Source organism: Anolis carolinensis, chromosome 2, assembly GCF_035594765.1.
Source record: "Anolis carolinensis isolate JA03-04 chromosome 2, rAnoCar3.1.pri, whole genome shotgun sequence".
Classification (NCBI taxonomy): Eukaryota; Metazoa; Chordata; class Lepidosauria; order Squamata; family Dactyloidae; genus Anolis; species Anolis carolinensis.
In genome coordinates, this window is record NC_085842.1 from 1,100,061 (window position 1) to 1,114,333 (window position 14,273).

Here is a 14,273-nt window from a genome sequence, read left to right on the forward strand (position 1 = left end):
ACCAGTAGCCAAAAGTGATTCAAAGAACAAAAACACAAAGACCAATGTTATCTCTTCCTTTGGAGGCTTTTCTTTGTAGCAAAATAATATGGTTTCATTATTTACAAAAAGAAAGTTTCCATAACACAAATAAAGTTCTTTATAGTTCCTTCTTTGCTTCCATGCTGGGCTTCTTTCTCATGCAGATAAACAGCTTTGCTCTCACAGAGCCTCCTCTCACACCGAACTTACACAGGAACTTCACACAGTAGCTTTACACAGGACAACTTCAACCTGGGGCTTCTCTCACTGAAATTTCTCACACTGGGGCCTCTCTCACACCAGGCCTTCTCACATAGGGCCTTCTCTCACTGAGGCCTCTCTCACACTGAGGCCTCTCTCTCGCTGAGGCCTCTCGCACACTGAGGCCTCTCTCACTGAGGCCTCTCTCTCTCACTAAGGCCTCTCTCTCACTGAGGCCTCTCTCACTGAGGCCTCTCTCACACTGAGGCCTCTCTCACACTGAGGCCTCTCTCTCACTGAGGCCTCTCTCACACTGAGGCCTCTCTCACACTGAGGCCTCTCTCTCACTGAGGCCTCTCTCATACTGAGGCCTCTCTCTCACTGAGGCCTCTCTCACACTGAGGCCTCTCTCTCACTGAGGCCTCTCTCATACTGAGGCCTCTCTCTCACTGAGGCCTCTCTCACACTGAGGCTTCTCACGCACTGAGGCCTACTAAGCTACAGGTACACCTGCTTATATTGAATTTTGGTGAGTCATTGCATTTGTTTAACCCTTTTAGTGCTTGACTCACATTTTTGTAAGTAAATTTTTAATATTTCTGACAGACCTTTGGGTCTTTGTCGTGCAAATTCTCCAGTTTTGGAGGGCTCAGCTCCTTCTCACTTCAAAGAATGACAGTTTGCAATTTCAGGGGGTCTCGTGTATACAAGCCATGGCAGATTTCAACCCCCAAATGCCCAGAAAGACTGTGGAGGAAACATTAGAAAGAAATATTGCAATAATTATACATAATGTTATGAAAACCTTTCATTTTTATTTGGATAGCACTGATCTAGTGGAACATGGCCCTACTTTTCTCTGGATACTTTTGTCCAAAGATCAATGCCAAAGTCTTAGGATGGTAGGAAATAAACAAGGTATAGAGTCTGTCTTTTTACTGCTAATCTGATTTATGCCATGTGTGTTCAAATGGATCATAGACCTCTGGCTCATGTCCAGCTCATGGTCCACTAAGACTCCCAGGTCTTTTCTGACATAGTTCAGAGTCCAGTCAGTCGCCCAGTGTCTCACGCATGCTGTTGTCTCCTTCGCAGGGTCCGCAAGGGGAACCAGGCCCCCCCGGTCAGCAGGGGACTCCAGGAACCCAGGTGAGTGGCAGCTGGTCAAGGTGGCTGTATATGGCCTCATATATGGCCCATGGTGAAGAGAGCTCTGTATGTTTGTCTGGACCATTTAATGCACGCGAAAGCAAAATCTGTTCCCTCCTGTTGCTCCCCATTGGTGTGTAGATTGCCTTTGAATATAGAAGCTCAACAAAGCCATTGATGAACACTGGCCTGTGATGTCAAACTGCATTAACTTTACAGTATAGTTGAAGCCATAGGTAGATTTACTATAGAAGATAGTGTCAGAAATGAACAATAGCATATCTTCTACATACAGTCATGAGGCCATGTGGATGTCACTGAGCTGCAGTTCCCATCATTTTTCACCACTGTTGATACTGACCGGTGGCTGTTGACAATTCAAGTCCAAGGCCCCCTGGACGCCTACATGATTCCCAATCTTGGCTCAAAGTATAACTTTAAATGAAATTAAATCAATGCTGCATTAATGCATAGATATGGCCCTAGTCACCTTTATTTGGGACCAGGGTCAGAAACAGAATCAGTTGAAAAGTGGAACACATTAACCATGTTCTGAAAATGGAAAAGGTCTTTAGTGATGGTGCCTCCCCAAATTACAACTTCCATGATTCCTTAGCACTGGGGTGCAGCAGTTGAAGTAGTTCCAAACTGCATTCATTCTACAGTGTAGATGCACCCATACTCAGATCCAGCAAAGGAGACAAATGACCAATAGCATATCATCTGCATATAGCAGAGTCAGGAGGGAAATCACAAAGCCATAACGATGTCACTAAACTGTAGTTCTCATCATTCCTCACCATTGTTTATATTGACCAGTGACTGCTGGGAATTGTAGTCCATGAACTTCTGGATAACTGCTCGCTGTGGCCACTGGGCATTCTGGGAACTATAGTACAAAGAAAATGGGACATGTTCTCCTCTCCTGAATCCTGCTACCAATTGGCAATGTTGCCTGCCCTCATTTCATTCTGTGATTTCTTTCCAGGGCCTGGCCGGACCTCAAGGCCCCATGGGACCCCATGGGGAAAAGGTGAGAGAGGCCAGCCTCCCGACTCCAAAATATTATGACTTCTAAAGGTGAGATGACCCCATACCTTACCTGACCCTTCTTTTCTCTCTCCTTCTTCAGGGTCCAACAGGAAAACCGGGTCTCCCAGGGATGCCTGGCTCCGATGGCCCCCCGGTAAATAACAGATCTTCATCTTATTTTCTCCCTTTAATATACCACCCCAATAAATGCCAGCCTGATTTAATAGGAAATAGTTGGGAGGCCATTACTTCTTGATTTTTCCAGAGTACTTTCCAATTTTGCAGTGATAGCCCTGATTCATCCTCCACTGCCCCATCTTCCCATCTTCTCTTCTCTGTCCACTTCCATCTTTCCCCTTTTGTCCTCAAAGAAAATGCTGCAAGACGATTTCAAAGTACAAAAAGTATATCAAAATTGTGCTGGAGGACCAAGAAAATGCCTAGAGAGAACACCTGCCCTCCATTTCCAGGTCCTCCAGCACCACTCTGGTCAACTTCCAAAGGAAGCATACCATAAAATTGTTCTGGAGGACCTGGAAAATGCATAGAGAAGGTACTTCTCCAGTATTTCTAGGTCCTCCAGCGCAACTCTATGGTTAGTGTCTGGTGGAAACATAACATAAAACTGTGCTGGAGGACTGAGTAAAAGCCTAGAGAGACCTCTCTAACAATTCTAGGTCTTCCAGAACAACTCTATGATCAACTAATGGCAAAAGCATAACTTAGAATTGCATTGGAGGACTTCATATAAACCTAGAGAGGACACCTCTCCAGAATTTCTTAGTTTTCCGGTGGAATTCTGAGGTCAACCTCCAGTGAAAGCATACCATAGAATTGCACTGGAAGACCCAGAAAAGGCTTAGAGAGAACATATTCTCTCTGAAAATCTTTCAGTCCTCCAGCATGATGGAGGATGTTGACCATAGAGTCAAGCTGGAGGACATAAAGATTCCTAGAGAGGACATTTTTAATCAAAACCGTAAAAGTCAAAATGTGGGGTACTGACTGTACAGTAGGACCCCTGTATCCGTAAGGTATATATTCCTGGCCAGATACAACCAAATGCCATCAAATTAACTGACTTCCTGTCCCAGTGTACCATAGTGTGGTGTTGTAGGTCCTAGAGACTTCTAGAGAGGTATTTGCCAAGTCTTCCAACACAATTGTAGGGTCAATGAAATGAATACTAAATGGGTTTCTGTGCTTCTCTTTCAGGGCCACCCGGGCAAAGAGGGCCACCCAGGAACCAAAGGGAACCAGGTGAGTGGGAGGAAACCTCTTTGCAGACTATGCTGGCCTTCCTCACAGGGCCGTCGTGAAGGCAAACGGAACAAGGAAGCGGGATGGAAAGTTATCGGGGGTTTTCCTACTGGGAGGATATTCATATAGGTGCCAGGCCTATCTATTAAGACCTTTGGAGACCAATTTCATGGAGAGTATTATTGCAGGATAGGTTGGTGACCTATAGCTGTCCAATCACATCCATCCTAGAACGCTGCACACTGCACAAATGAATGCCACAGAGGCAAGCAAAATCAAACAATTGGTAAATACAGAGATATACTCACAATGAGGTTCACTCAGCAAGAGAGAGAGATTGATCATTTCCTCTCTCTTTTTATAACCACCTGCTGCCTTGTCATCAGTAAGGGACACATGAATGATGCAGCCTCTCGTCATAAACCTCACATGATTTCTCAGTCATTTCCCAGGTGTTATTACATGTCCATCAGAACTGTATTTTACACATAGATTCAATGCTGAGGCATTGCTGTCTAACAAGTATGACCCCCGTATCCGCAGGGGACCCGCTCCTGGATTTATTGTAGATAAAGGTGAATCCTATTGAAATGAACCATTTCCGGTGGAGGTATATACCATCGAGGTGCATTGCAGAAACTGGAAAATGCACAGAGAGAACACCTCACTAACATTTCTAGGTCCTCCGTCATGACTATGGCAGACATGGGCCAATTTCGGCCTCCCTCCAGGTAGGCTGTTAGGAATTGTGGGAGTTGAAGTCCAAAACACCTGGAGGGCCGGAGTTTACCCATGTCTGATATAGACTAGCCTCTACTGAGCTATTTCAATCTAAGTGTGTTCAATTTAAATCTACAATATTATACATTTACAAGCAATAGACCTCCTAAGAGCCATAAACACGAAACAAATTCATTTGTTCTTTTCTCTCAGATTGACTGAAAACCTCGCAGATTTAGTTCCCATTCTGTCCAGTCTTACATTAGATTAAAATTAACTTCCCTAGGAAACTGATATGAAAAGTTTCAGATCGTACTGGAAGCCGATGGATAATACAGTATTCAAGGATTTTATTATAATTTATTATTATTATTATGTTTACTTATGCCTGGCTTTCCTTATTTAAATGAGACTCAATGTAGATAAACAAAATGTTTTTGGTCCTCCAATTGGGAAAACCAGGGCCTAAATCTGTTCCGTCTGCCATGACTTTTCTGGCCACTTGGGGGCAGCAGAGCACAAGCCAGAAGCAGAGCTATGCAGCTCCCTCCTGTTCCATCCAGCAGGGGGCAGCACACCTGTCTGCATATTAAAAGGAAATACAGTCGAGTCTCACTTAAACAGGCCGTCAGAACGTTGGATAAGCAACAATGTTGGATAATAAGGAGGGATTAAGGAAAAGCCTATTAAATGTCAAATTACATTATGATTTTACAAATTAAGCACCAAAATCTCATGTACAACAAATCGACAGAAAAATCAGTTCAATACACAGCAACGTTATGTAGTAATTACTGTATTTACTAATTTAGCTCCGAAACATCGCAATGTATTGAAAACATTGACTACAAAAAAAATTGATTACTAAAAGGCAGACTGTGTTGGATAACACAGAATGTTGGATAAGCAAAGGTTGGATAAGCGAGACTCTACTGTACAACCAATGAGGGAATTTCTGAGCAGAGGCAGTGAAGGATATTGTGCCAAATTGCTATGTGTGTGTGTGTGTAAAGAAATCCTTGCAAAGTTGTTTGCAAAAGATCTCTTTAAAAAAGGGAGCTAAGCTTTTGCAGAGGCAAGCCACGCCTCAAACAATGTATCGGTTTGCTGGCAGATGGCTGGGTTTTTTCAGTTGGGAATCTGGGCTTCCAGGGAGAGCACAGAAAAGACAGGCTCTCTAGCTACGGTCAAGTAGCAGTTTGAATATGCTATGCTGGATATATTGAATGCTGATTGATTAGTTATTGATCTTATGCAACTACATGGACATCGTACGATTACAGAACTGCTTTATATTTCAACTCAACAAGCAAGAGTAAAGTTCCTTTGTTCTTTCAATTCCTCTGCCTGGTGTGAGTTTTTTGCACATGGTGTTAACTGGATGCTGCTGGTTCCGCTATACTCTCATCCTAACAAAGGAGAGAAAACAAAGTGGCCAAAATAATACAGTAGAGTCTCACTTATCCAACATTCGCTTATCAAACGTTCTGGATTATCCAACGCAGTCAGCCTTTTAGTAGTCAATGTTTTTGTAGTCAATCTTTTCAATACATTGGTGCTGAATTCCTAAGTATAGTAATTACTACATAACATTGCTGTGTGTTGAACTGCTTTTTCTGTCAAATTTGTTATAAAACATGATGTTTTGGTGCTTACTTTGTAAAATCATAATGTAATTTGATGTTTAATAGGCTTTTCCTTAATCCCTCCTTATTATTCAACATATTCGCTTATGCAACGTTCTGCCGGCCCGTTTATGTTGGATAAGTGAGACTCTACTGTAATAGTAATAATAATAATAATATTCTCCCTCCTTCTCATTATCATTATTATTTGTACCCTGTTTTCCCCTTGGGATTGAGACTCAAAGAGGCTCATAACTTTAAAACTGTATAATTAAAATACACACGAAAGGTTTTGACTCACAATTTGGTTGGCACAGATATACATGGCACTAAAAGATGAAAGTAAATGCCAATTTCAACAAGGAAATTATGGTTTCAGGGTTGCCAATATGGCGACACAACACTTGTAAGCAGCATCTGAGATCTTGAGACCTGGGAACATTTTGTCACAAGGAGGAAGGAAGGAAAGGGGCCGGGCTGTGGCGCAGCTGGCTAGTAACCAGCTGCTATAAATCACTACTGACCGAGAGGTCATGAGTTCGAAGCCCGGGTCGGGTTAAGCCTCCGACCATTATAAAAATAAAAAAATAAAAAAAATACCCCCGGCTTGCTGTTGACCTATGCAGCCCCGAAAGACAGTTGCATCTGTCAAGTAGGGAAAATTTAGGTACGCTTTATGTGGGAGGCTAATTTAATTAATCTACAACACCATAAAACTGCCAGCCAAACACGAGGAAAAGAATGAGGAAGAACAGCCACCAATGGACGGTGAAGCAACAGCTCCCCCTGTGGCCGGAATCGTGAAGCTGGAAAGATGTTAAAATGCCTCTGTGTCTGTCTAAAACTGAATGTTGTTTGTCTGTTGGCATTGAATGTTTGCCATATATGTGTTCATTGTAATCCGCCCTGAGTCCCCTTCGGGGTGAGAAAGAAGGGCGGAATATAAATACTGTAAATAAATAAATAAATAAAGGGCCACAAAGAGAGTCTGCCCATTGTTGTCAAAGTATTGTCAAGGAGATGTTGTGAAATAGGCCCTCTCAGAGCTAGAAAAGGAAGGTAGCAGGTGGGCAGCGGCCCTACTGTCACCTGGGTAACAAAGCCAGGGATATATGCTAATTGCATATAATATTAACTGTCTTCCAGGGTCCATCAGGTCCTCAAGGTTCCATTGGATACCCGGGTCCCCGCGGTGCAAAGGTAGGCGTCCTGTATTTCCCCGCATGGCTTTTGCAGTTATCCATGGCTGCTGGGGGGATGCGGCCACGGAGGAGCAAAAGCGACCCTATCCAGGTTCAGCCAAACCCCATTCATGCTTGGGGTCCAATATGGTGAATTGGCCACCACAGGCCTCCATATCTATTAGATTCCAGGCTGGCAAAGGAGAATTTTGTGGGGTTCAATATAGGGAGAGATTTTGGGATTGTGTAGGGTTTGATTTAGGGGAGATTTCACCTACGTTGATCCCAAATAATTGCCTTAATATTTACCTCTCACTCTCCCTCAGGGAATGGACGGCATCCGGGGCCTGAAGGGTCACAAGGGCGAGAAGGTAAGACCTGGGTTTAATACATAATGCAAGGAAACCCACAAAATCAGAATTGGTTTTATCGGCATCAGAAAGGACACAAGTCTCTTTTCAGAGAGCAGTGATGGCGAAAGAGACCATCCTTATCTAGGCCCTTTGTGGTTTTGTCGGTTCTTCCTTGATCAAGATTTGAGCACTTTGGTTGTCGTAGTTCTGTTTGATCCATTCCTGAAAATTTAGTCTAGTATTCGCCTTCTTTGTGACAGCCGCATAAACAGCCAGGATACATTGTCTAGGGCTTTTTCCGCATCTAAGAAAATCAAAGCAACTGGCTTTTCATTGTGAGCCCCATAGTATTCTAAGATGTCCTCAACACTCCTTGTATTGTCTCTTTCCTTGAACTGCAGCAAAAAAAATTATTCAAAGGGATATTTTTTGGATTCTCTATGTCTCAGGAGCTACTAGATTTAGGAAAGGCAGCTTAGCATCCTAAGCAATGTTGGACTAAGGCTGTAGCTACACTGCAGAATCAAAACAGCTTGACACCACTTCATTGCTCTGGCTCAATGCTACAGGATTCTGGGCTTTGTGTTTTGTTGCGGCATCAGAGCTCTTTGACAGAGAAGGCTAAAGATATCTCACAAAACTACACATCCCAGAATCCTACAGCACTGAGCTATGATTCTGCAGTGTGGCTCCACACCAGGACTTGGGCAGAACAGGGTTCAAATCCCTGCTTATCCCTTAAAGCCCACTGGGTGATCCCAGATGAGTCACACTCTCTCAGCCTCAGAGCAAAGGTCCACATTGATCTTGCCAAGAACATTCTGGAAGAGGCAGCATGGTGCAATGTTTTGAGCCTTGGATTAGGGTTGTGGGAGAGCTGGGTTCCAATCCCCACTCATCCATGGAAACTCAGCTTGGGCTAGACATACCTTTGGCCCTTTAGAAGAAGGCCTTACTGGCGAAATCGTGCCAAGAAACCCCAGGGATAGGCTCACCTCAGGGTTGCTGGAAGTATCTTCTAAGGCCATCATTACATCATCTGCAAACATTCTCCTTTGTCTTGATTCTTTTTTGTGATCTTCCCATCTTTCATCTCTTCTTTCTGTCTTCTTTCTCTTAGTAGTAATTCCCATGTTAAAAAAAATACTTGGGAAAGTGAACGCCTTTGTCTTGTTCCTTTTTCTATTTAACACATGTCAGTTAATTGTCCATTTATGTTGGTAGTTCTTGTCTAACAACTGCCGTTAAATGAAGAGTCACTTTATTTCTGTGCTAATGCACAGAAGTGATGCCATCACCAGACATGTTCTGGCCAAGACTCGAAGACCTCCCTATGATTTCCTATATGAAGACTGACATGCCCATGACTGATATGTTCCCAGGATCATAAATCACGCTCATCTCCTAACGCCATGAGAGAAAGGGCCTGCCTTCCTTCCTTCCCAAGATTTTGGGGCAATTGCCATTTTACGGTTTTCTGAAGACACCTATTGGGTTCCTGCCATAGGGCCCCTCACACATTCACTACTAACACAGATCCCCCTTCCCCCCCCCCCCCAATGACACAATCACAAGGACTCCTTGTGAAAAGGTCAGTTCAACCCCTTTTTGCCTTTCAGGAAAATGGCAATTTATTTGTATTTTTGCATGCTGTATGCTATACATTTCTTTTATGCAAGTCCCAAAGTTTTTTCCCATATTCATTTTTTCTATTGCTGCAAGCATGAAGTTTCACTTTAAGTTATCAAATGCCTTCTCTGTGTCTAAGAAAATCAAAGGTGCTTGTTTTTCATTGTGTTTTTCTAAGTATTCATTGGGTCATAGAATCCTAGAATTGGAAGGGAGCCCCAAAGGTCAGTTCAACCCCTTTTTGCCTTTCAGGAAAGGCACAACCAATGCCTTCCTGACAGATAGCCATCCAGCCTCTGCTTGTAAACCTCCAGAGAAGGAGACTCCACCAGATTCTGAGGCAGCAGCATATTCCACTGACAACTAGAAAGTTCTTCCTAATATTTAGGGGGAACCTATTTGAGTTCTTTGGGTGTCTCGTATTATTTCGTTGTTGTCTTTTAGCTAAAATACCACATTAATCCTGGTGTATAATGTCTTGATGTATAATGTCTTGAAAGAAACCAATAAGTAATAATAAGATTTGTTTCCTGGCGGAAGAGCCGTCTACAACTCCGCTGCCTTGTTCCTCTTTCCTGCAGGGAGAAGAGGGTGTCTCTGGGCAGAAGGGCGATTTTGGCGTCAAAGGGGACCGGGTAAGAGCACCCCTCTCGAGACATCATCTGTGGGCTACTTTGGGAGACCCGGGTGGCGACTTCATTCCCTGACCTTCCTTCCTGTCTAAACTCAGGGTGAAGTCGGTGTCCCAGGATCCCGAGGTGAAGATGGACCAGAAGGCCCCAAGGGACAGACGGGCCCCCCAGGAGACCCGGGTCCCATTGGCCTTCTGGGAGAGAAGGTAAACGAACTCATGGGAGACAGAAAGAGTGATCACACCGGGTACCATTTTCTGTATAGACTGGACCATCCCTTCGCAATCACTTTAATGTCTCCCATTCTTCTTCCTCTTGCAGGGAAAGCTTGGGGTGCCAGGTCTGCCTGGATATCCAGGGCGGCAGGGCCCTAAGGTCAGTATGAGATCTCCATGGGGTGGCCATTATACCTCTTCTCTCCCCCCCCTCTCTCTATATATATATACATATATATATATATGCACTAACTAACTTATGTACCCAGGATTGTCCAAGTATGCATTCTGTACAGGTTTTTGCCTTGTGGTAGGCCTCACGCTGGGACTTTTCCAAGGGGCATAATTTTGTCTGCCAGTAGCTAGTCCTTTCTGTCTATGCGCTGCCCTCTTGTTGCATCTGAGCGCTGCAGACATACATTACTCTGGGCCAACAGCTAATCCTTTCTATCTCTATACTGCCCTCTTGTGGTCACATCTGAGCAATGCATGCATATATCCCCAGAGGCCATTTCTGTGTATACACTGCCACCTTGTGGCTGCATTTGAGCACTACATACCTAGAGGCCAGCAGCTAATCCTTTGCCTCTATAAGCTGCCATCTGGTCGTTGCATCTATGTGCTGCATGTATTTATTCCTTTTTGGGGCCCTTGTCCCAAAAAAGGGCTTTTGTTTTTATTTGAAATCCTGCCAGTATTTTAGCTTGGACCATGAAAAATAAGTGTGCCATGTTTAGTCCAGATCCATCAAGCAATGGAGGAGCCTTTGTGGGACATACATACATATATATGTGTTGTACAAGGCTTTCATGGCTGGAATTGCTGGGTTGTTGTGTGTTTTCCGGGCTGTCTGGCCATGTTCCAGGAGCATTATCTCCTGACGTTTCACCCACATCTATTCCTCAAAGGATATAAATATATATACATAAATAAATATCTATTTTCTCTTTTATATTAAGAAGTGGGGGAAAAGAACAAAAAATACAGAGGAAGCAGATTTTCGTAATATAGGACACTGAAACTACTACATCTTACAAAATCGAAGACAAACTAGCCAAGATGCATACCTTTGGGTCCTTAAATCTGAAGCCTGTAAAATCTTCCATTTCATATTCTGACAGCAATTTATGCATTTTAGCAACCAGCAAACAATTGCAACCCATCTTCTTCCTCATGCTGATCCTGCTCAAAAACCTCCAGCCAGACAGAGGAGGGGATTAAAAGACCTGGCGAAACAGTGCGTCGTTGCCAGAGGTTTTCTGACTTACCTGTATTTCTAACGGCGTATCCGTTTTCCACAGGGTTTGCAAGGCTTCCCAGGATTCCCAGGGACCAACGGCGAGAAGGGAGGACGAGTAAGTAGCCCCTCTCTCCAAATAGTAGTCCCTGCTTCCTTGTTTTGGGGCCTGGCATGGCACTTACAGAGGGCGGTCCAGTTTGGGAGGATCCCAGAAAGACTGGTAACAAAGAAAGAGAAAGAGAAACTGTGCCAGGATTTGGATCTGGAGTCTAATTTCATCCTCTTACTCTTTTCCGCAGGGCATTTCTGGGAAGGTTGGACCCCGAGGCGAGCGAGGACCCACAGTAAGTCATGGGGGAACGGGGGGCAAAAGAATAAGGAAATGGTTATTATTGTTCTTATTACTATTATCACTATTATTACCCAACTTTCTTCTCTTAATTGAGATCCCAAGCAGGTCTTCAATGTCTCCTAAATCCAACATCCAATGTCTCACTTATCCAACATAAACGGGCTGGCAGAACGTTGGATAAGCGAATATGTTGGATAACAAGGAGAGGTTAAGGAAAAGCCTATTAAACACCGAATTAAGTTATGATTTTACAAATTAAGCACCAAAACATCATGTTATATAACAAATTTGACAGAAAAAGTAGTTCAATATGCAGTAATGCTACGTAGTAATTACTATATTTATGAATTTAGCACCAAAATATCACGATGTATTGAAAACATTGACTACAAAAATGCATTGGATAATCCAGAACGTTGGATAAGCGAATGTTGAATAAGTGAGACTCTACTGTATATACATTTTTCCAGCAATATAAGTTTTGCCATACAATTAATGTCAGTATTTTTTCCAATACATTATTTATTTTTTAATCTGCCTATATATTTATTTTTCCCCCAGTTATATAAATATCATTGTACAATTTGTAAAAGTCTGCAGCTTTCAAATACAACACTTATTTTTAATCTGTGTATTTATTAATGTTTTGAGCAGTATAAGTATTATTATACAATGTGTAAAGTTAGTATTTTCAAATAAATCATCTATTTGTATCTATCTGTATATTAATTTTTTTCCAGCAATATCATTATACTGTTTGTAAAGTCTGTAATTTTTCCAACACAGCACTTATTTTTTTAATCTATATACTTACGGTATTTTTTTTCCCAGCTAAACAGTGTTCCCTCACTTATCGTGGGGGTTACGTTCCAAAACCACCTGCAATAAGTGAAAATCCGTGAAGTAGGGACGCTGTATTTATTTTACTATTTATACATTATTTTAGTAGTTATACACTATTTTAAGTCTTTATCAATCAATTATGTGTTAATAAATCGCCGCTTCGTCTCCTTTTCTCTCTCTTCAGCTTCTCCTTCCTCCCTTCCTTAGGCTGTAAATTGTATTTTTCATGATTTATAATATTCTTTTAGAGTTTATTGAAAAACCGCGAAACAGCTAATCCGCGAAAAGTGAACCGCAAAGTAGTGAGGGAACACTGTATTGCTTGTTTTTATTATACAATCCATAGTCAGTATTTTCCAACAGATCACCAATTTTTATCTATCTCTATATCAAGTTTTTCCAGCAATGTATGTATCATTATATTTGGAAAATCTATAATTTTCCAATGCACCTCTGACTCTTTTCTGTCTACATACTGGCCTCTTGTGGTTTCATATGAGACCTGCATACATTCTATTCATTCGTTTTTGGGATCTTGGCCCTGAATGGGTGAATTTTTCAGAGGAAATTCCACCAGTAATTTAAGTTGGGTAATGAGGGGTATGTGTATCCAATTTGGTCCAGATCCATTAAGTCAGGTACCTGTTGTTACGAATTGTGGGAGTTGAAGTCCAAAATACCTGGAGGGCTCAAGTTGGCCCATGCCTTGATGGAGTTGGGAGCTGAGTTTGCAAGACCTGAGCTGGACATGGAGGGCTCTTATCTGCCTCCCTTGAAAGGGCTCTTTTCCACCCTTTTCCCCTCTTTTTTCCTCTTTCCTTGCAGGGCCCCAGGGGCCAGCGAGGACCACGAGGAGCAACTGGGAAGTCAGGAGCAAAGGTATGTCACCGCTTTGTACATGCGTTCATTCCATTGACATTCTTGCTTCTATCTCTCGACTGGGACACAAAAAGCCTGACAGCATTAAAGAAGAACAAAGCCATTTAAAAACCACCATAGAAATATCAAAATAGCAATTCCATTGGGACAAAACCTCAGAGTCATCAGGAGAACATTTCCCGTATCAATACCTTGATCGATTGGTTGATTTTTGTGTATTTGTGTGTATTGCGGCTTCTACGCTCTAGAATTAATACAGCTCGGCATCACTTTGACCACGTTGGTCTCAGGGCTGTGGAACCCTGGGAATTGTATTTTGGTGAGGTGCCAACATATTTTGGACAGAGACGGCTAAAGTCCTTGTGAAACTACAACTCCCAGGATTCCGCAGTCTTGAGCTAAACAACTGATATTTTAGTAGATTGTCCCTGAATATGGAAGGTCTATGTAGAAATCAAGAGCAGCAAATAGTGGGACAGAATTCAATTTGAGCCGGGATGTGGAACATGTTCAGGGAGATACTGATGTCCCCAAACCCATTGTTTATATATCTACACACAGATTCAGATCCACACCGTTTCTTCCTGGAGGAAAAAGTGAATTTCTGGTGTCCCTCAATTGAAATATAGATCCTTCAGTGCCAGGCTGTGGCGCAGCTGGCTAGTAACCAGCTGCAATAAATCACTACTGACCAAGAGGTCATGAGTTCGAAGCCCAGGTCGGGTTAAGCCCAGCTTGCTGTTGACCTAAGCAGCCCAAAAGACAGTTGCATCTGTCAAGCAGGAAATTTAGGTACGCTTTATGCGTATAATTTAACTAATTTACAACACCATTTCAAAAAAGGCAGCAACATGCTGGAAAGTGGACAGTGAACCACCAGCTCCCCCTGTGGCCGGAATTGTGAAGCTGGAAATGTTAAATGCCTCTGTGTGTGTCTATGC

The 14,273-nt window shown here is 42.8% G+C and overlaps 1 protein-coding gene across 1 annotated transcript in view; it reads left to right on the forward strand.

Moving 5' to 3' along the window:
- col11a2 (collagen type XI alpha 2 chain) overlaps positions 1-14,273 on the forward strand; it is a 116,151-nt gene that overhangs the window by 58,504 nt on the left and 43,374 nt on the right. The window contains exons 24-35 of the mRNA XM_062974296.1: positions 1,318-1,371; positions 2,360-2,404; positions 2,504-2,557; positions 3,619-3,663; positions 7,155-7,208; positions 7,516-7,560; positions 9,753-9,806; positions 9,902-10,009; positions 10,125-10,178; positions 11,320-11,373; positions 11,558-11,602; positions 13,279-13,332. Of these exons, the coding sequence (XP_062830366.1) occupies positions 1,318-1,371; positions 2,360-2,404; positions 2,504-2,557; positions 3,619-3,663; positions 7,155-7,208; positions 7,516-7,560; positions 9,753-9,806; positions 9,902-10,009; positions 10,125-10,178; positions 11,320-11,373; positions 11,558-11,602; positions 13,279-13,332 (666 nt within the window). The remainder of the gene's footprint in view (positions 1-1,317; positions 1,372-2,359; positions 2,405-2,503; positions 2,558-3,618; positions 3,664-7,154; positions 7,209-7,515; positions 7,561-9,752; positions 9,807-9,901; positions 10,010-10,124; positions 10,179-11,319; positions 11,374-11,557; positions 11,603-13,278; positions 13,333-14,273) is intronic.